Source organism: Phoxinus phoxinus, assembly GCF_949152265.1.
Source record: "Phoxinus phoxinus genome assembly, chromosome: 17".
NCBI lineage: Eukaryota > Metazoa > Chordata > Actinopteri > Cypriniformes > Leuciscidae > Phoxinus > Phoxinus phoxinus.
In genome coordinates, this window is record NC_136892.1 from 29,448,728 (window position 1) to 29,471,227 (window position 22,500).

The window sequence follows — 22,500 nt, forward strand, 5'->3', positions numbered from 1 at the left end:
ACATATAATCGTGAATAAAACACAGCTATTGACCAATCAGAATCAAGGATTGGAAGTGGAAACCGTTTTATAATACATTTTAAAATCTAATCTCAAACAATTTTTAAGCTACATTTGTATGGAGATACATATAAGACTGTGTCTGTCTCACTGGTTTTTTCATCGAAATCCACAGCATCATTGTTGGCACACGCCAGCTCTCTCATTATCTGTCCATCATCCTCTTTCTTGGCGAGCCAGCGGTCACATTGGAAACGAAACTTCTTCTCCATGATGTCATCATGCACTTCCACGTACTCCAGGTGCCAACCAGGAGCCAGACCTGCCAACACAAACACACACATACTAGTTTTAAGCATATAAACCTATAAAAGGTTTTATGACAGACCTACCCTGAGATGAACTGGCTAATTTGCTCATCGCTAATTTCATTGGCTCATTAGTGTTGTGCTGAGCGCTCTGATTGGCCTACCTGAGTTGTCATGCCAAATGCGCACTTTCGAGAGCTCGCCCAAGCTGAGGATGTCTGGGAAACGGAACGTGTCCGTCTGTTTGCGTTCAAACTTGTTGGTGTTGCTGCTTTCTTTCAAAGCTAGTGTTCCAGTGTCACCATTCTCGCCGAAAATAATCATCCACACGTTAGCATCGGTTCCAGCCGCTAAAAAACAACAAAAAACAATCATAGGTTACATGATTGTGACTATTAAAAACAGGCCTTTAAAGGATTAGTTCACTTTTTAAAAAACTTTTGCTGATAATTTACTCACCCCGATGTCATCCAAGATGTTTATGTCTTTCTTTCTTCAGTCGAAAATAAATTAAGGTTTTTGAGGAAAATATTTCTCCATATAATGGACGTCAATGGGTCCCAAACGGTTCAAGGTCCAAATGTCAGCGCCGCTTCAAAGGGCTTTAAACGACACCAGACGATGAATAAGGGTCTTATCTAGCGAAACGATCGCTCATTTCAAAAATAAATAAAAAAGTTTAAGTTTTATAAGCACAAATGCTCGCCTTGCTCTGGTCTGTGATGCGCGTTCGTGACGTCACGTAATACGCAATCACGTTGAAAAGGTCGCGCTTCTATGAAAAGTCAAACATTTCTGTCCTGACGAAAATTTTCTTTTAGGCTTTTTAATATTACAACACCCAGGATACGCACACGAAATGGGCATTTTAAACGATAAACTGACACAAAGACATTTGAATATGTGTATATGGTCCTCCTTCCGCACATTTGTAAACACTCGGTACGTCATGCGTGATCTTTTCAACGTAACTGCGTATTACGTGACGTCACGAACGCGCATCACAGAACAGAGCAAGGCGAGCGTTTGTGCTTATAAAACTTAAACTTTTTTATGTATTTTTTAAATGAGCGATCGTTTCGCTAGATAAGACCCTTATGCATCGTCTGGTATCGTTTAAAGCACTTTGAAGCTGCACTGACACTGTCATTTGGACCTTGAACCGTTTGGGACCCATTGAAGTGAGAAATGTTTTCCTCAAAAACCTTAATTTCTTTTCGACTGAAGAAAGAAAGACATGGACATCTTGGATGACATGGGGGTGAGTAAATTATCAGCAAAAGTTTTTTTAAAAGTGAACTAATCCTTTAACAGTATTCAGGGTGTGTTCACACTTGCAGTTCGGTTCTCTGGGTTCTTTTGGTCTGGACCAAAAAAGAAAATGATACATTTAGAAAAAGCTTGAGCATTCTGTCCTTTTTTGGGTCGCATCTTGTGACATCACATCCTGTTTTTGGTTCGATTTGATGTCTTTGGTCCATGTTGCGTTCATATTTCAGTCGAACCACTCCAGAGTTTGTTTTGGAAGCGGGCCGAGACCCATCTTTTCAGGGGTCTCCGTCCAGTTGTTTGGCGCCAGGGTTCAGATGGCAGCGTTCACACTTATTCAAATGAACCGCACTAACAAAGCAATCGCACCAGAGTTCGTTTTTTAACCGAACCAAACATGCCAAATGTGAACAAACCCTCAAAATAGTTGCAGACCGTTATGAAGAATTGCGTACCGGTTGCATCGCTGGTCTTCACAGAAACGGTGTAGATGGTGAGCTCCACCATTTCCTCATCATCTATCACAGCAGACATTTCACATATGAGGGTTCGCCTGGGCCCGTATGAGCGAGACAGCCATTCCTCGTACGTGAATACTGCCACTTCATTCGTCTGCAGGTTATGCAGTTCAACCTACATAGATGCGCACATTAATACACTCAAAGGCTTGGGAAGTTACAGTATACCGTATCTTTCTCTTACAAACCTTATCCAGGAACCAGTCCGGTCTGCTTCCAGAACCATCTATACGCAGTCTCATCTTTCTCAATGGAGCGATATCCTCAATCTCCAGATTGAATGTGTCCTTCTGCCCTCGCTCAAACCTACACACACACACACACACACACACACACACACACACACACACACACACACACACACACACACACACACACACAGACACACACACAGACACACACACACAGACACACACACACACACACACACACACACACAAAATTAGACCGTTTAAACATATATATGTATAATCATAATTTTTAGGAGACACCGGTAACCTAATTGCTAATAGTTACATTCTAATTTCCTTCTATTTTCATAAGTATTGTAATAATTTCAGCTCAAATCAATATTTTGGCTAAATAAAATGTATAAAACTTTACATTTATCTTCCACTAATAACCAGCTGACTGTACACTATCCCTTGTGTTTGTGTGTGTGTACATGCGTACCTGTCCTCTAATTTTGGCATCAGCAGTTCCTCTGACGTGCCGTGGACTCCAAACACAGTCATGTAGATCTGTGTGTCCGTACCTGCATGCTGGACATCTCCTGTTATCACGGTTGCCTCATAGATAACCTTGGAGAAAAAGACCTTTCGTGAAGTGCTGTACACATCTTTTAAAAGTTTGGGGTCAGTAAGATAAAAAAAAAAAAAAAAAAAAAAAAAGATCTTTCAAATAAATGCTGTTTTTAATGTTTGTATGTATATATGTATCACAGTTTCCAGAAAAATATTTAGCATCACAACTGGTTTCAACATTGATAATAATCAGAAATGTTTCTTGAGCAGAAAATCATCATATTAGAATGATTTCTGAAGGATCATGTGACACTGAAGACTGGAGTAATGATGCTGAAAATCCAGCTTTGATCACAGGAATAAATTACATTTCAGATTATATTGACATAGAATAGATTGTAATAAAATGACTGTTTTGTAAATGGTTTGTCGTTTTAACTGTTGATCAAATATATGCAGCCTAACATTAAAAGAAATCTTACCTACCCCAAAGTTTTGAACGGTAGTATATACTGTACTTGAGCTATTGAAATGAAATGGTGTACCTTCTGTGAGATGTTGACCATTTCTGCATCCTGCACAATTAGGAAGCGGGCAGTGAGTCCGTCTCCTCTGTCTTTGGCCAGCCAGCATTTGCAGCGGAACACGTATCGCACTGCTTTAGTCGGCACCTCGACGGACAGCTCGTCCACTAACCAGCAGCTCTCCGGGGTCGCCCCGTCGTGACCCAACTACACACAACACAAACCACCAATCTGACATCTACAGTATCTATACAACAAGCTTATGAATCTGTGTGTTGCCTCACTTGCACTGTCTTGATCTCGCCAACATCAGATCCATAACAGGTGAAGTAATCCAGGGATCCTGGCAGGAATGCGTTTTTCCCATCCAAGTCGAGCCACAGGCGGTCTGTCCTCTTGTTCTTCTTTCCTATGATGATGACGTACACGCGGCTACTCGTCCCAGCATCCCGATCTGCACCCGTTGTCACCGAGAAGTGGTAGGGAATCACTACACACACACACAACATTTTATTTTCTTCCCTCAAATTAAATTCAAATGGAAAATAATGAAGTTTAATCATGAAAAAAAACTTACTTCCACAATGCAGTTATGGGTGGTTGCAATTAAATTAAATAAATTTAAATTAAATTAAATTTAATTATGAAATTAAAATGCAATTTACTGCAATTCAATTTATTATAACGCAATTTAATGTAATATAATGCAATTTAATTAATTAATTTAAATTAAAACATTAAATTACATTACATTAAATTAAATTAAGTTGCTAGTTAAGTTAAAATGATTTAATTTAATTTAATTAAAATGAATTTAACAGAATATTTTAATTGGTATGTTGAATAAATAATAACAGAATATTTTAATATTTTGAAAGCTAAAAAAAAATTATGATTAAATATTTCAGATTCTGCTCAATTCAAAGGGCAATAAAAAATACATATACAATTCTCGAATTAATTTCACTCAAGTTGTTACGCTGATAATATCATTTGTAATGAAAATTGCAGATTCAAAATAGAACCATTTTAACTGGTGGTCTCAGATTTTTGAATCCCACTGTGTGTTCTGGAGTGGGACTCTATACGATGTACATACGTGATCCTTCCTCTTCTTCGTCATCCTCCCCTGAATGCCGTTTCTTGTTTTTCTTGTTCATGTTGCTGTCGAAATTTGTCACTTTTTTAATCGGACAGAAGGCGGTCTCTCGCTCTCCCTCATACCCCTACATACACACACAGAGAATATGTAGATGCACTCTGGACTAGTCCTGTATCTAGACTGTAACCCAACATTGTTAACGCATGCATGCATGGGCGCACGCGTGCACACACGCAGGCAGACCTTAACGTAGAACACCCTGTCGATCCGTTTGTCCTCCCTCTTTCTCGAGAGCCATCGCTCACACAAAAACAGAAACACTTCCTCTGTGTCTTGGTCCGCCACTTCCACCTGGTCCAGGTACCAATCAGCACTCAGCATGCTGTTGTCATGGCGAATGCGGATCTTGAACACCTGGCCCAGATCCACGGCCTCCAAAGTGAACGTATCCACCTGACCAATCAGAAGCAGTCGTTGACAGCAGCCAATCAGAGGGAAACTACAACACTACTGTTCAAAAGTTCGAGGTCAGTACTTTTATTCAGCAAGGATGCAATAAATTGATCGCAAAGATGCAATAAATTGATCGAAAGTGACAAAACTTTGAATATATATATATTTTTTATATATATATTATTTTTTTAAGTTCTTTTGAACTTACTATTCATCACAGAATCCTAAAAAAACATACCACAGTTTGTGGTAATAATATTAACAATATTAAGCAGCACAGCTGTTTTAAAAATTAATATATTATTTTTCTTGAGCAACAAATCAGCATGCAATGCTTTCTGGAGGCAAATTCAGCTTTGATCACAGGAATGAATTACATTTGAAAACATATTCAAAGAGAAAACAGTTGTTTTAAATTGTAATAATATTTTACAATATTACAGTTTTGTCTGTATTTTTGATCAAATAAATGCAGTCTTGCTGAGCAGAAGAGACTTTCCAAAACATTTAAAATATATATTACTGACCACAAACATTTTAATGGTGATTTTAAATTATGTTTTTGTTCATTAGTGTGAGTTACTTTTAATGGGGTAAAAATCTCTGGAGATGTTCTCACATAGATAATAAAACATGAAAAACTTTGAGGATTTTGCCAACTGGGAAATAGCTTCATAAATGTCAAAATTTTACCCAAAATTAAGAAGCATTAGGATGATGTCCTCATAGAGACAGAAATAAGTCTGTATTTGTGTGTGTGTGTCTCACCGATCCTCTCTCAAACTTGTTGGTGTTCTCAGACTTGCTGAGTTTGCGTTCTCCAGTGTCGCCCATGTCTCCATAAAGAGTGATGAACACGTTTGCATCAGTGCCAGCTCCATACATATCCCCTGTGGTTACTGCCACTGTATATGTGTGTACTGCAACACACACACACACACACACACACACACACACACACACACGCAAAATCATTCCAGTAGCCCAAACAGTAAAGCATGGCACTAGCAACTCTAAGGTCATGGGTTTCTTTCATTGACGAAGTGCATGAATTGAAAAGCGTATAGTCGGACTTACTCTCCAGCGCGTCGTCCACCTCCGTCTCGATGACTTTGAGGGTCCCGTCTCGTGAAAGTTTCTCTACGATGATGTCAGACGGCACCAGCTCTCGAATGGTCTCGCCGTCCTCCTCCGAGCGAGCCAACCATCCCTCACACGGGAATATTGCCGTCTCAGAGCCCTGCATGCACACACACATTTTTCAGTCTTGGCATGCTGTATATTAGTCTTTTCCTTTAGGTTTTATTAGAGGAAATTGGATTAATAATACTATGAAGTGTTTATTATCAAGCGTAGCGTTAGTTCTGGCAGGTCACGTTAGTCAAGCTCGCATCAGCTGATCCACATCTACCTATAGGAATACGACGCCTATCACCGTATAAGCTCCTGCAGTATTATCAGCAGCTATCGCGTTTCTCAGGAGCGAATTACCCTCCTCCCTCCCCAGCTCCACCTCTCGCCCAGTCAGGATTTGCCATTCTGATTCCCCTCAAATCAGAATAAATTCTCGAATTATGTTGTACTTTAAAATCTTGAATTAAATATATTTGCATACATTCATGTTGGTTCTGTTCTGTTTACCCCAAGGGGGGTTATTGCTGCTCTCCTGCTCTTATCCATGCTAGGCTGCATAGCGTACCGCCAATCCAAACTGTATGCTAATTGTCAATCATATTTGACTATAGTGGTTCAATATAAAGGTTAAATGTTTCATTTTTTCACTTTATCATATCTTCACTTAAAATGTATCCCTATTCCCTACATAGGTTAAAAAAATCAGTTTCAGTGTCGCTTTTACAACATTGTTCTGTTTGTTTGAGTCTGGGTTGCATGTTGACCAGTTTGGTTAGACAGTGGGATAGAAGGGGTTAGTTTAAAATTTCAGTAAAATAATCACATAAAAAAATCCATCTATATATGTATCCATATATTACATCCAAAATCCATCACACAGGCAATGTAAAGGAAAGGATGTAATATACACTACTGTTCAAAAGTTTGGGGTTGGTAAAATTCAACATTTTTAATGAAGTGACAATTGAATGCAAAAATAATTATATATTATTTTTATATAATATATACTGTATTTATAGGATCACAAATAAATAAAACAAATACAATTAAATGAAATATTATTACAATTTAAAATAACTGTTTTCAATTTGAAATTGTATTTTATTCCTGTGATCAAAGCTGAATTTTCAGCATCATTACTCCAGTCTTCAGTGTCACATGATCCTTCAGAAATCATTCTAATATGATGATTTGCTGCTCAGTAAACATTTCTTTTTCATATTATTATTATTATTATTATTGTGCTGCTTCGTATTTTTGTGGAAACCATGATTTATTTCAGGATTCTTTGATGAATAGAAAGTTCAAAAGAACAGCATTTATTTGAAATAGAAATCGTTTGTAATATTACAAATGTCTTTCACTTTTGATCAATTGAATGCATCGTTGCTGAGTAAAAGTATTAATTTCAGCTTTTGAACAGTAGTGCAAACACACAGTTTACGTGTGTGTTAAAATCGGGTGAGTTTCACGCTGGTGTGATGTGCTTGACGCTACTACAGCGCTTCACTTCTACTGTACACAGATAGCGCTGGAGTGGAGCGACAGGTCAGAGAAGATTAGTCACTGGAACTAATTATACACAAGGCAACAGAGAGCAGATGTGGGTCAATGAAATGGGTGTACGACAGACAGTGGAGAGGAAGAAAAAAAGGGTTTCCACAGCCAGACGGGAACATTCTAGACTCAACCTAGTTTCACGTTGCCTGAATTGAGACCAGTGTACAGTATCTGGTCCACAGTGTAGCTTAGTCTGGCCAAAATACCTATTTAGGCATGTGAAAGTTAGTAACCAGATTTCTGGGACATTTAGGGAGCTGAAATTGGCAGGATATGTTATTTTGGATCTCTTGAAAGTCTTTCCAAAAATGCTGTAGGCTAAGATTAGAAGTCTGTCACATTGAACTGTACAGTAGATGCAGATTTGTACACACGTAAAGTATGGTACACAAAAAAACTTGATACCTTCCCTTTCCGGAGCAGTCTGCGAATTTCCACACGGTCTAAATGCCAGCCTGGATTCACCCCACGATTATCGTGACCGATGCGGATTTTCTCAATGATATCTCCGATGTCCTCCAACTGCAGAAGCCCAGAATCATCATTGTTGTCAGTGTAAGCCCGTCTTTGAATTATTAATAGAAAAGTCAAAAGTTAAGATGAAAAGACCAGCTGAGACCAAGATGAATTTCGTCCAGGCTGGTTTATGCCAGTTTGTACTGGTCTGGTGTTGGTTCAGCAACAAAACTTCACAAGCAAAACTTAGCAAATGAAGCAGGTTTGTTTGTTTTTTTTAATGCCAGGCCGCTTCCGTGGCTATTTTCATGCCGAGAAAAATGCATGGCAAAGGTTTTTCGAATGAAGCAGGGCAAATAGCATTGCTTTTCAAGCACACTAGCTTTCGAAACGCAACATGACCAGCACAGATATGACTTCAGTCTCCTCATTTACCTCTACAATGAACATGTCCTCTGCTGCTCGTTCAAAATACATCTTCCTCTCTCTCTTATTGACGCAGAGAGATTTCTGAGACGAACACACTCCATTCTGCCCGTACAGAATGATGAAGACGTCTGCGTCCGTTCCCGCAGCAAACACATCACTGGTGAAGATTTTAATCTCATAGGGAACAACTGCAACACACAAGAGAAACGCACATTGATCGCAAACCATCTGTGCAGGTCTGTCTAGGACTATGATGAGGCACAAATGTGCATCTGTCTGTATTTATGAAGCATGCACATGTTTTTTTTAGGATACAGCTGTACAATCTAGTTTAAGGGTATCTGTATATGTGTGATAAGTCTAATTATACTTTTGAGGACAAAACTGCACAAATAAAATGACCTAAGAAGGTAGCTAAAGATTTAAAATCTCCTTTTTAGATATATCATCTCCCTAAAACATACAAAATAAGAGTTTTAATCACTTCTAAAATCACAAAATTATGTTTATTAAACTAAAACTATAGAAAATCGACATTTGAAATTAAAAATGTGATATGTTACCTGGGCATCTATGTAAAATAAAAAAAAGTTGAAGAACGAAAATTACTGAAGCTAAAACTGAAACTGAAGTCAAATAAAACAAGCACTAATAAAAATAAGAAAAGCACATAACGAAATTACTAAAACTTAAACTAAAACGAAACCTAAAAAATATAAAAATAAAATCTCATTCAAAATATTAATATGTACTATAACAGTATATACATAATACTAAATTAAAAATGATCGAACTAATTAGTAAAGTTACAGAAGCTTAATTTAATGTGCCCCTATTATGCTATTTTAAAGGCTCCTAATATGAATCGCAAGAATGACTTGAGCAGGACGGTTTGCAGCTGTACTTCCTCGCCATCAGCATTAAAAAGTGTGTTCATCAACAAACCCATGTCTATTTTTCAAATTTATCATTTATCATTATAATGATCTGTAGAGTATAGCTATACAGTGGTGTGTAGGTGTGTGTCATACAGGGAGTGTAGAGATGTGTCTGCAGTTCATTAGGGTACAGGTCTCTGACAATGACACCATCATCTTCTCCTTTATCCAGCCAGCGGCCACATGGAAACCGCAGGAGCTGACCCAGAGACGGAGCGTCGATCTCCACCCAGTCCAGAAACCAGCCTGGAGACCCACCTGAGAAAACCACACACACACACACACACACACACACACACACACACACACACACACACACACACACACGTACAGTATACATCCACAGACACATGCACACATACACATACACATACACACATGTACACTGTAAGTAATTGTCTGTAGGATTTACACCAATGCTGTCCTGTAGATTCAGAAGAGAGCCACTGATATTACATTATCCCAAATAAAGTGACAATTTAATACAAAAACCACAAGGGCATAAATGACAAAGAAACACAGGTTCATACGGACATAAATAAAGCTTCATAAACCTTAATGAATTCATTATACATGCACAAAAGATCATTTTTGCCAAATGCATGTTTACTTTTTATCAGGTTTAAAAAATGTCCCCTTTAAATATATTTTACGATTCACGGAAACACATTTATGTCATTTTACACTACCGTTTTAGGTTTCTTTATTGTTTTGGAAAGTCTCTTCTGTTCACAGAGGCTGTATTTAATTTCATCAAAAATACAGTAGAAACATTAATATTGTGAAATATTACTACAATTTAAAATGAAAGTTTTTTATTTGAATATATATATATATTACTATATAATTATATTAAACTGTAAAGTATTCCTGTAATCAAAGCTGTTTTTCAGCATCATTACTCCAGTCTTCAGTGTCACATGATCCTTCAGAAATCAGTATAATATGATGATTTGCTGCTCAAGAAACATTTCTGATTATTATTATCAGTGTTGAAACAGTTGTGATGCTTCATATTTCTGTGGAAACCGTGATGAAATTTTTCAGGATTCTTTGATGAATCGAAGGTCCAAAATAACAGTATTTATTTGAAACAGAATATTTTGTAACATTATAAATGTCTTTACTGTCCTTGACAAATAAAATCATTGCAAAAAAAAAACTTGGTAGGGTATGTTTTATGATGCATAATAGATGATTTTCACTTCATAATGAAGCATTTTCAAGTCAATTACACTGAGAAGAATATGCTTTCTTGCAGAAACATCTTTACGATTATTTTGTAGTAAAAATACAGTTTAAAACTCAATAACATGTCTTTATATTATCTGTAAATAATATCAGTTCTAAACAACACATTACTTCTGTTTTTTTTTTTTACAACAATGAATGTATTTGTGTTTTCAATAACTCGAGCATTAATGGAGTGATATGTCCTGTGAGTGTGTGCGTGTGTGTACTGTACCTGCGCTGTCGTGTCCGATGCGGATCCTCTTGAGTTTTCCGATGTCCACAGCCTCAATGGTGAACTCGTCGATTAATCCCAACTCAAACTTGTTCTTATAGTTCTTAGAAGCCTTTAGATTGATGATACCTGACACAAACACAAGCTCACTTTTAGCTGAAGGGCTATTAGTGCTAAAGAAATGCAGTGTGTCCAGGTTACCTGTGTCATCTTTGCTTCCGTAAAGAATGGCGTAAACATTTGCATCTGTCCCGGCGTTCTTCTTCTCCCCTGTTTTTACTCTCATTGTGAATGTGGTTGACATGGCTACACACACACACACACACACAGACACAATCAACGCATGAATACTAATAGGTTAATAGGTTAAAGCAGAATGCTTGTGTAACATTCGAAACCTTTTTGCTCTAGTCCAAGTTGAGCAGGCGACGACTCGTCTTCTTCATCTTCATCCCTCTTCATGAAAGCTTCATCCACAGGCACTAACTCACGGCACAGCTGCCCGTCGTCTTCGTCAACCGCCAACCAGCGCTGACATGGAAAAAAATACCTGAACACACACAAACACAGTCAACACAACCCATAGGAAACCCATACTTTTACACTGACGTATTTTAAGATCTATCAGTGCAAGTGGCTTTCGGTACAAACAACTCAATTAGTCAGGGACTCGTCTTAACCCTTATCTGTGAAACCGAGGGAATGTGTTTTGAGATGTGCATGACACTTACATGGTTTCATCTTTTGTATCAAAGATCTCAACGCGGTCCAGGTACCACGCAGCGTTCGCCTGCTTGTTGTCATGACGAATCCTCAGTTTCTTCAGCTGTCCCAGATCCATCCCAGTGATCGTGAATACGTCCTCCTGAAAGTGATCCATGTTCAGATGCATTATGTACAGTGTGTGTGTGTGTGTGTGTGTGTGTGTGTGTGTGTGTGTGTGTGTGTGTGTGTGTGTGTGTGTGTGTGTGTGTGTGTGTGTGTGTGTGTGTGTGTGTGTGTGTGTGTGTGTGTGTGTGTGTGCGTGTGTTCCAATCACCTGTCCGCGCTCAAACTTGTTGAGGTGGTTTGACTTGCGTAGTTTTCTCTCGCCCGTGTCGCCCATCTCTCCATAGACGTTGATGTAAACGCCTGCATCGGTCCCGGCCCCCAGCACAGTCCCAGTGAACACATGAACTTCATACGAGTTGTCTAAAACAAATGAACACACATGAGGGTTTTTTATTATTCAAAAAACCATAATAGGAGGACTTTATCACTTCAGCCACACAGAGAATTGTAATCTAAATGCATTAGATAACTAAAGAGCAAACTAATTCATTTTTATTATCAATTAAACTTATCTGAAACAGCTCAAGCAGACTTTAAAGCAGAAGGAAAACATTTCACAAACAGACTAATTTAAAAAAAATGCAAATAAAAATGCATTTAAAATAATACATCTATTACTTATATTATATTATAATTATGTATTCAAAATGTATATATATTGACCGTTTTAATGAACATACATATATTTTACGTTTATTTTATACGTTTTTTATTTTATTACGTTTTATTTAATTAAAAATGTTAAATTGTAGAAGAAGAAAAAAAGAAAAATTTTTTTTTACAAAAATGTATTAATTCATTATTACATTTATTAATTAATTTACGAATTTTAAATCAAGTTCAAATTTATTTAAAATGTATTATATACAAATATATATACAGTATATCAATAGCTTTCATACATTTGTGACCCTGGACCACAAAACCAGTCAATTTTTCGAAATTAAGATTTATATATCAAACATTGAGAAAATCTCCTTTAAAGTTGTCCATTTACGTTCGCGATTGTGCTTCATTCATTTACAAAAATAAATATTTTATATATTTACAGTAGGAAATTTACAAAATATCTTCATAGAACATGATCTTTACTTAATATCCTAATGATTTTTGGCATAAAAGAAAAATCTATAATTTTGACCCATACAGTGTATTGTTGGCTATTGCCACAGATATACCCGTGTGACATGTGACTGGTTTTGTGATCCAGGGTCACATATCTACTTGAAGCATTGCATCTCTCTCTATACCCTCTAGGTCTTCGTAATCCTCAGCACACAGCTCAACGAGTATCTCTCCATCCTCTTCGCTACGAGCGAGCCATCGGCCACATGGGAAACTGAAAGTTCGAACGACCTCCTTCAATTCCCCTGGGGATTCCTCTTCTTCCTCCTACTCATGATAATAGAAAGTAATTATTCAGATTAGTGGTCGATCAATGTTAGTTATTTAATAGCTGATGTGTCAAAATTTTACATTTGGTCCCTCGCAATATTAAACAATTAGGACTTGACTAAAGTTACTCTAGAGACTTAATTTAAGTCTAAATTAAGGTCTCATTGAGAAAATACACCTTTTTAGTTTGAAAGGAAAGAGCTAATGGTCACATGTCAAATCGGTTTGTCCCCAAACTGACCTTTTTCTTCTTTTTCTTCTTCTTGTCTTTCTTGTCCTCCTCTTTTTTCTCCGGTTTCACCATTGCCATGACCAGCCGTTTAACGTCCACTTTCTCCAGGAACCATCCAGCCCCTATTCCCGAGCCGTCATGGCCTATCCGGATCTTATAGACACGCCCCATATCTAGGGCCTCAATCTTAATCAACCAATGAGAGAGAACTCTATTCACACAGAACCAATCAGATTCCAGAAGCTTAGCTTTTCAAATATACAGTTCGATTTTAATGTACAACTCATGAGCATTAACTCACCCTAAAGATCTCAGTGGTTCCTCTCTCAAAGTTGTTGGATCGGCTCTTGAGACGCATTTGTTCAGTTTTTCCTTCCTCGCCATAAATCTGCAGGAAGACATTCGCATTCGTCCCTGCGGCCCACACGTCTCCAGTCACTACGGTAACTTCATAATTGATCACTGCCGATTAGAAAAACACTGATTAATCTTCTTTAATTCACAGCTGATCTGAGGAAGATCTATTCTTCTTCTTTGGATTTCCATTATTAACAGTCAAAGTTTGATTGCATATATTGAAATAGCACAGTGCCTGCAACGGAAATGTCATGGGTTTGATTCCCATGGATTTATTCGTTTAAATGCAAATAAATACTTACATTTCTCTATCTCCAGAGTCTCACTTGGGTAGATTTCCACCTCCACCTTCCCATCAGCCTCATCCTTGCAGAGCCAGCGGTGACTGGGGAACATGTACTGCAGCCCGTGCACCGGCACCCAGATCTGAACACTGTCCAGAAACCAACCAGCTCGCAGGCCCTCGTTAGTGTGGCCAATCAGCAACCTGTTTATCTACAGGACCCTCCCACAGAGCGGAGGGGAGTCACGATAAATACACAAATCCGGCAGATTCGTTTTATTGCATGGATACAAAGTGTGAATGCTGTGGTGTAAGAATGTATGAAATTATATGTTTATGTGTTTTATTCATCAATATTTCATGATACGAGGAGCCACATCCTCACACTTAACACAATTGATTTGTGGATAGTTAGTTGCATAGTTAGTATCCTAATAGAAATAGAACAGAACAGAACAGAACAGAATAGAATAGAATAGAATAGAATAGAATAGAATTTGAAAAATAGAACACAATAGAGCAAATGTAAACAACGGAAATAGAATAAATATGAACATTAAATAGAATGAATTTGAAAAATAGAACACAATAAAGCAAATGTAAACAGAACAAATTTGAACATTAGAAAGAATAGAATAGAATGAGTTTAAGAGAATTTGAACAACAGAACAAAATAGAACAAATGTAAACGGAAATAGAACAAATGTGAACATTAGATAGAATAGAATAGAATTCATTTGAAAAATAGAACACAATAAAGCAAATGTAAACAGAACAAAATATAACAAATTTGAACATTAGAAATAATAGAATAGAATGAGTTTAAGATCATTTAAACAACAGAACACAATAGAACAAATGTAAACGGAAATAGAACAAATATAAACATTAGATAGAATAGAATAGAATAGAATAGAATGCATTTTAAAAATAGAACACAATAGAGCAAATGTAAACAACAGAACACAATAGAACAAATGTAAACGATGGAAATAGAATAAACATGAACATTAAATAGAATAGAATGGAATGGAATAGTATAGAATAGAATTGTAACTTCAAATTGAGTGAATGGGACTAACCTGATCAGGTAGCATACCTTGCCAATGTCAAAGGTCTCAATTGTGAAGATGTCCGTCTGTCCCGTCTCAAAATAGTTCCCCAAGTCGTTATCGGAGACGACCAGCAGCATCTTGTTGGTGTCGCCTTTCTCTCCGTACAGCTTTACGAACACCTTTGAATCTGAGCTGGCACCATTAATACTGCCTGTCTTTATCGCAATGTGATAGCCAACAGCTGGAATACACACACACTCTATTTCAGTTTTTCTATAAACTTCTATGCTGAATCGTACTGTGTCTACTGTTAGTCATACGAGTGATTTGAATAAGCCCTGTTTGAGCTACAGATGAATGATGCATTATATCGTGCAGTTTGTTGAAGAGGGATGTGTATGCTACCCATTTGCTCTTTATTTTATTATTGCACACATTTGGCATTTTTGTATGTGATTATGTTTGTATGTACATATGTGCACTCACTGAACAAACGCTGACCATCATCAGTAGGGACTAACTCTCTCACAATCTGGCCGTCGTCTTCGTTACGATCCAACCACCTGAGATGAGACAGAGAGAGAGATACAGTAGGTGAGTGTGTAAGTGTGTGTATATGTGCGTGTGTGTGTTATAGGCGTGTGTGTAACCGAACTCTCTGGTTGGTGTAGGTAGGGTTTCCTCTGCACTCTTTTAGTGTCCATTAGTAACCAGAGTCTGTTTTCTCAACTACATAATTGACTTAAACACCACTCTCCCATGTTCTTTACCCGGCCAGACACACGCACAGATGGGGACGTAAGCTTGCAATATGCTTTCCCACATCTAATAAACATATTAAACATGGTGTTTGCCAGATTGTCTTGCCTGAAACATGGGAACTCGATGGATGAAGCCTCAGGCTGCCCCTCCTCTCTGATCATCACCTTATCCAGGAACCAACCACAGCCTCCGCCTCGTCCGTCATGACCAACCCTAACCCTCCTGATCTGTCCCAGTGTGACCGACTCCACCAGAAACTCATCAGCCTGAGAGAAGAGTTAAAGACTTACTATTCCTGCAGTGTACAGAATACATTCTTTGCACATTGAGTTCTGTATCCCACAATGCAATGTGTTTATCTCTAGATTTCATTTTCAAAATGAACCGGAAATATGCTATTAATAACGCTATTTATTTATAAATATTTAATGTTAAATTTAAGACTGCATTTATCTGATTAAAAATGTTGGTATATTATTAGAATGAAAAAAATCACTTTTCTATTTAAATATATTTTCATGTCATTTATTCCTGTGATGTAAAAGCTGAATTTTCAGCATCATTACTCCAGTCTTCAGTGTCACGTGATTCTTTAGAAGTCATTCTAATATGATGATTTGTACCACTCAATGTTTCATGCCAGCATGTTCGATGTCATTACTCACGTTTCCTTTCTCAAACTTGTTGACGTTGTTTTTGCTCATGAACATCAGACGCTCTCCGGTGTCTCCCAACTCACCAATGATGTTCAAATAAACACTGGCGTCTGTTCCACTTCCACTGATGTTTCCCGTGCAAATCGTCACGCGGTATTTAATAACTATTAATTGGCACAAAAAAAAAAAACAGCAATATGTATGTAAAAATCAAAAAAATCTAATCATCTTTATCTTAGTTTTTTCCTCAACTGTAAACTATTGCTATAATGCATGACTGTGATTGGAATTTTATCTTTTATTAAACCAAAACACTTTTTTTTTAAGTCACTTGCATTAGAAAAATAACCTTATTCTTATTAAGAACCATTATTCACTGTATGGGGCTCTCAAGTTGTTATCTGTTTTTTTGTAGTTTAAGCAAAGTTCTTGATGTTTCGACATTGGTTCCTTTGGCACAGTCCTTCACGTCTATTGCGGTAGATCCTTTTCCTATTTAGCACCAAAACTTTGGAACAGTCTTCCTACCATTGTCCGGGAAGCAGACACACTCTGTCAGTTCAAAGCTAGATTAAAGACACATCTCTTTGACCTAGCATTCACATAATGCATTATAGACTTCTATAACTCAATGTTAGGCTGCATAGATTAGGTCAGCCGGAACTGGGAACACTTCCCTTAAATCCTGATGTACTCGTTACATCATAAGAAGAATGGTATCTATGCTAATTTTAGTGTCTTTGTTTATCTCGAGGTTTTCCCGCAGCCTGCCGGATCCAGGCCGTATCCAGATCTGATGAAGGACCTTCGCCTGGACCCGATGACAACGCAGTGCTGAAGTGCCAACTAGCCTCTCCCTATGGAGGATCCCTTTATCATTCTACAGATAAAGCGTTGTCGAGCATGGTTTGTAGGGAATTACAAACCTGCACACATATATTCAAATGCGCATAACTATAGAATTATTCTTAATGCGCACGTGAGCGGCATCAGTGTTTCTCACAGGTTCGTGTTTAAAGTCTGTGTAGAGAGAACGGTGTCGTCTTAGCGGCCTCTAATTTAATAACTAATGATCCTTGCGACGGAAGTGAATCAATCAAAACTAACTTTAGCTGGAAAATATCTTTATTCAAGAACCTCTATAAAGCCAAAACAATATGTTACCTTAAATTATCTGTTTATCTCTGTAAAGCAGCTTTGAAACAATCTACATTGTTAAAAGCGCTATATAAATAAAGATGACCTGACTTGACTTGACTTGGTTCTTCAGATTCATGTTTTGAGTTCTGGGTTTTTTGAAGAACCAGTACTACCATGTAAATGGTTTTCTTAAGAACTAAAGAATTTCTTTTATACTTTAATGCTCTAATTGAACCTTTATCTTTAAGAGCGGACGTGTTTTATATTTTGTGCTTTGTGTCCTCTCACTTGGTAGAGGTTCTGGCACGAGTTTTCCAGTAGCTGGCAGTTCTCTGATGATCTCATTGTCGTCTTCATTGATGTCCAACCAACGGTTACAAGCAAATGAGTATTTCTCTCTGGTAAGGGTCTTCATCAATGTCACCTTTATGCAGACAAACACAGTAAATCAGAAGAAAATGTTAGTGCGTAGAGCTCTGGACATACTGGACAAACAATATTCAGAAAGAATGTAAAGTTATAATTTAAATTATAATATAAAAAGTCCCCCTGCAGTCCATCATTTTATCCCCATTTTTTTTTTTTTTTGGGGGGGGGGGGGGGGGGGGGGCATTAAGCTGGTATAAGGGGTAAAAATCTAAAACATGTCACTGTTAACACTTAATCTCTGACTGATGTTCATGTTCAAAAAAAGTAATGAATGTTTGAGTTCATATTGAGTTTGTTTGGTTGCAGACTCACTTGTGTAACACTAATACGTTTATTTTTAGCAGTACAGTGCTACAGTAGCTGAGAAAACGGGATGCTTGCTTGCCTAAATCATGATTACAGTGTGAAATGGACAAATTGCTTCTGTGTAATAGTGCACGAGCCTCTAGTGCAGGTCTCTCACCCTGCCAAGGTGCCAGCCAGAGAACGGATTCCTCTTCTCGTGCCAGATTCTCAGCTTGCGTATCTTCCCGATATCGGGCATCTCAATCTAGAGCACCAGATCCAAAGATGCAAATGTTTTACACAATTCAACATTTATAAAACTACAGTGGCCCTGAAAAATACCTGGACACTTTAAGAATAGTAAACTTTGATAAATTTGTATCTATATAATGACATTCATAAATTGAATACTGAAGTGTACAGATGTGTTTTGGGACCACTGTTTATTCATAGAGTGAGACACAAAGATAAAGAGACAAGCAGACATACGATGAACTTGTCACACTGTCCCTGTTCAAAACTGTCAGATTTGCTCTCGAGTTTCATCTCATCGCTCTTGCCGGTTTCTCCGTACACCTGCAGGAAAACCTGTGCATCGGTGCCGGCACCTTTAATCTCCGACGTGAAGATCCACAGAGACCAGGGGAACTCTGCCAATCACAGAAAAGATGAATTTGTGTCTTGATGGTTTAAGAGTCAATTCAGCAATATCTATTTTTTATTATAATTTTAACGTTGATTTAATTATTTTTTATTCATATAATTTTGTTTTATTATGGATGTTATTATTTTTATGATGACTGTTTTTTATTATTATTGATGTTATTATTTTATTTTATTATTAATGTTATTTTTTATTAATATAATTTTATCATTGGTGCTATTTTTATTTAATTGTATTATTTTTATGAATACAATTTTATTTTATTATTGTTTTTTTTCATTAATGTCATTTTATTTTAGATTTAATAATTTTTATAAATGTAATTTTATTTTAGATTTTAATAATTTTTTATGAATATAATTAGATTTTATTATGGATGTTATTATTTTTATGATTACTCTTTTTCTATTATTGGTGTTATTATTTTCTATGAATATTATTTTATTGTATTATTAATGTTATTTTAATGAATATAATTGTATTATTTGTGCTATTTTAAAAAATATATTTTACATTTTTAATTGATTTTATTATTTTTATGAGTACAATTTTATTAATACAATTTTATTTTATTATTAATGTTATTATTTTCTATGAATATAATTAATTTTTTTTTATTCATTTTATGATTTTTATGAATACAATTTTATTGTATAGTTTTTTTTACTTTTTGCATTATCATTTTGAAATAATAGGTCATTGACTACATGATTGCACTGAAAGAATGACAATAACTTACAGGTGGTTAGTGAATAAAATGCAGGTCTTTACACTGAAACACATCATGTTTAGTGCATCTGTAAAACTCTTTGGTTAAAAGTGTGTGCTAAATGACTAAATGTTAATGCAAATTTGCCCCTGACTCTTTCAACAGAGCAATATTTTGACAATGTGCTCACTCTTTTGCTTTTTATGTCTCAGTGAGACCATCTCGTACAGTTCCCGCTCCACCAGTCCATCCCCCTCATCTTCGTCCAGCCACCTCCCGCAGGGGAAGACCTGCTCTAAGCCTGTGAACGGGCAGTATACGGTCACCTGTGAGAGAAAGAGAGAGATCATCTGCACGCTGTATGTATGAATAAGTAATGAAAGCTTCAAAACACCTTATAGCCCCGACACGCACCTTTTCGCAATACCATCCGCAGCTGATCCCAGCGTTGTCGTGTCCGATGGTGACTCTGCTGAGCGGGCTGAGCAGTTCCAGCAGCTCCACGTTAAAGATGTCGATCTGGGCGCGCTCAAACGTGCCGCCCTCCAGGAACAGCTTGCCACTGTTCTTAACTCCCTTATGGCCGTGCATTACCAGGTGGATCTTAGAGTTAGTGCCCGCTCCACGAATATCCCCCGTCATCACCTGTACGTTATACACGATCGCTGCACGCACACACACAACAAACTAATTCAGGCCTTTAAATGATCAGCATGAAGATTTCATACAGTTTTGTATTTACTGACTTCATATTTTTAGTAGGGTTGTCAAAAGATTAATCGCATCCAAAATAAAAGTTCACATAATATATGTGTGTGTACTGTGTATAATTATTATGTATAAATACACACACATTCATGTATATATTTAAGAAATAATTGCATTTATATACTGTATATACATTTATATAATTTATATTATATATAAATATTTTATATATAAATATAACCAATTTTTCTTAAATATATACATGATTGTGTGTTTATTTTTATATATCTAAATTAATAATTATACACAGTAAACACACATATATTATGTAAACACAAACTTTTATTTTGGATGCGATTAATCATTTGACAGCCCTAATTTTTAGTAATATTTCAAGATGAACATTTGCTGGACCGAAGCTACTTTTGTTTACTTGATTATTCATACATCTTTTTTTCTTTTCTTTTTTGAAAAATCATGATCAAATGTGAGTATCGAACATGATCCATCAGGCTTTTGAGGAACATTTAATTGTTCATCTCTCAAATACTGCATTTGATTGCATTATATGTTTTATCATAAAACTAAGCATTTAAAAATCATCTTACAAAGACATATTATTGGAAGATATAGAGTTACAACTGCTATTTAAATGCATTTTATGTTATAAAGATCTCATTGATTTCATCTTATTGACTTTTTGGCCGTATAAAGATCAGCATCTGCACCAAATTGCATATTTTTGCATATCTGACTAACAAATCTGCAATAAAAGCCTAATGTATCAAATATGATACAAAACATAAACGCAAACTTTTTTAGATTTTCTTTTATATTTTGACAAAAGGTTCAATAAACATTTTTTATATTAAAGATTTGATTATACTACATGTCAGGGTTAAAGGTTGTGTAGGTAAGAATTGTCTAAATAACTTTTTTTCAAATTGGCTTAAACTGTCTTTATATACCAATACATAATTAAAATGTAAGTACTTTGAAAAAGAGAGTATAAAAATTGAGTGACTCTAGTGTATTTAATCGTCAAAAAACACAGCTCATTACTTCCATTCGGGACGAAACAAGTGATTGGCTTGCACGACTGTCACTCTCCGTCGCCATGACTACCGCCGCTATTACTGGCTCTGCCCACGTGCGCGCAGTCGCGCACCCGTTTTTAGGTGGGAGTGAATGGAATTAATGAGCTGTGTTTATTGAAGATTAAATACACTAGAGTCACTCAGTTTTTTATACTCTCTATTTCAGAGTACTTGCATTTTAATTATGTATTGGTGTATAAAGACAGTTTAAACAAATTTGAATAAAAGTTTTTTTAGACAATTCTGACCTACCCTACCTTTAAGTAGAACTTAGGGCCCTATCTTGCACCCAGCGCAATTGACTTTGTACACCGACGCATGTATCATTCCTATTTTGCACCCGCGCACAGCGGACTTTTCCCTCCACAGACGCACGTCGGTAAATTAGGGAATGAACTTGCGCTCGCGGGGGCGGTTCAGCGCAAAGAGGAGGCGTGTTCCGGCGCAAAACTTCCCTGGTGCTATCTTCCAGTTTTAGAAAGCAATTGCGCCACTGACCAGGAAAAAAACAGTCTAAAGACAGTGGCGCGCTGCGCGTTAGTGATATGGTATTTTAAGGGCGCGTGCTTGGCCATAATGTAGCGTGTTAACGCGCATGCACTTTGATTCTCTAATATAAACAGACGCAGCAGTTTTCATTTTTGCAAATCATACAATATTACAAGGAAAAATATTAACACACAAGGGAAATCATTGTTGTGTCAATGAAGATGTGAAAAAGATCTATCTAGATTAAAAAAATAAAAAAATCTAGATTAGGCTACACATTTACCCAAATTATACGCCTGTTTAACCGAAGGGTTTCTCCCATCATCCCCAATGTCACTTCTCTGTGTTTTACGGCCCTGACGAGAACGTTGGTCTCCTCGGCTGTGAACTGCTCCTGGCGTGCGCTGGCAAATCCGCCGTTATAATAGCGATCCGCCATGGAACAAGCGCGCCGGCTCTTAAAGGGAATGTGAGAGGACGCTCTGATTGGCTTATTTCACGTTACGCCC

At 37.0% G+C, this 22,500-nt stretch overlaps 1 protein-coding gene across 5 annotated transcripts in view; it reads right to left on the reverse strand.

Moving 5' to 3' along the window:
- Positions 1–22,500, reverse strand: part of loxhd1a (lipoxygenase homology PLAT domains 1a) — a 40,030-nt gene that overhangs the window by 5,285 nt on the left and 12,245 nt on the right. For all 5 annotated transcript variants that reach the window (XM_079586330.1, XM_079586331.1, XM_079586332.1 and 2 more), the window contains 32 exons: positions 20,112–20,362; positions 19,888–20,023; positions 18,814–18,974; positions 18,503–18,589; positions 17,899–18,034; positions 16,480–16,634; positions 15,920–16,080; positions 15,539–15,615; positions 15,097–15,293; positions 14,017–14,209; positions 13,659–13,819; positions 13,367–13,543; positions 12,981–13,122; positions 11,939–12,090; positions 11,631–11,764; positions 11,298–11,449; positions 11,101–11,205; positions 10,900–11,028; positions 9,528–9,692; positions 8,503–8,684; positions 8,017–8,133; positions 5,995–6,157; positions 5,686–5,837; positions 4,708–4,917; positions 4,462–4,588; positions 3,647–3,852; positions 3,384–3,569; positions 2,768–2,895; positions 2,284–2,401; positions 2,033–2,210; positions 473–658; positions 152–322 (listed from right to left, as the gene is read on the reverse strand). In XM_079586330.1, coding sequence (XP_079442456.1) covers positions 152–322; positions 473–658; positions 2,033–2,210; positions 2,284–2,401; positions 2,768–2,895; positions 3,384–3,569; positions 3,647–3,852; positions 4,462–4,588; positions 4,708–4,917; positions 5,686–5,837; positions 5,995–6,157; positions 8,017–8,133; positions 8,503–8,684; positions 9,528–9,692; positions 10,900–11,028; positions 11,101–11,205; positions 11,298–11,449; positions 11,631–11,764; positions 11,939–12,090; positions 12,981–13,122; positions 13,367–13,543; positions 13,659–13,819; positions 14,017–14,209; positions 15,097–15,293; positions 15,539–15,615; positions 15,920–16,080; positions 16,480–16,634; positions 17,899–18,034; positions 18,503–18,589; positions 18,814–18,974; positions 19,888–20,023; positions 20,112–20,362 — 4,995 coding nt within the window. The remainder of the gene's footprint in view (positions 1–151; positions 323–472; positions 659–2,032; positions 2,211–2,283; positions 2,402–2,767; positions 2,896–3,383; positions 3,570–3,646; positions 3,853–4,461; positions 4,589–4,707; positions 4,918–5,685; positions 5,838–5,994; positions 6,158–8,016; positions 8,134–8,502; positions 8,685–9,527; positions 9,693–10,899; positions 11,029–11,100; positions 11,206–11,297; positions 11,450–11,630; positions 11,765–11,938; positions 12,091–12,980; positions 13,123–13,366; positions 13,544–13,658; positions 13,820–14,016; positions 14,210–15,096; positions 15,294–15,538; positions 15,616–15,919; positions 16,081–16,479; positions 16,635–17,898; positions 18,035–18,502; positions 18,590–18,813; positions 18,975–19,887; positions 20,024–20,111; positions 20,363–22,500) is intronic.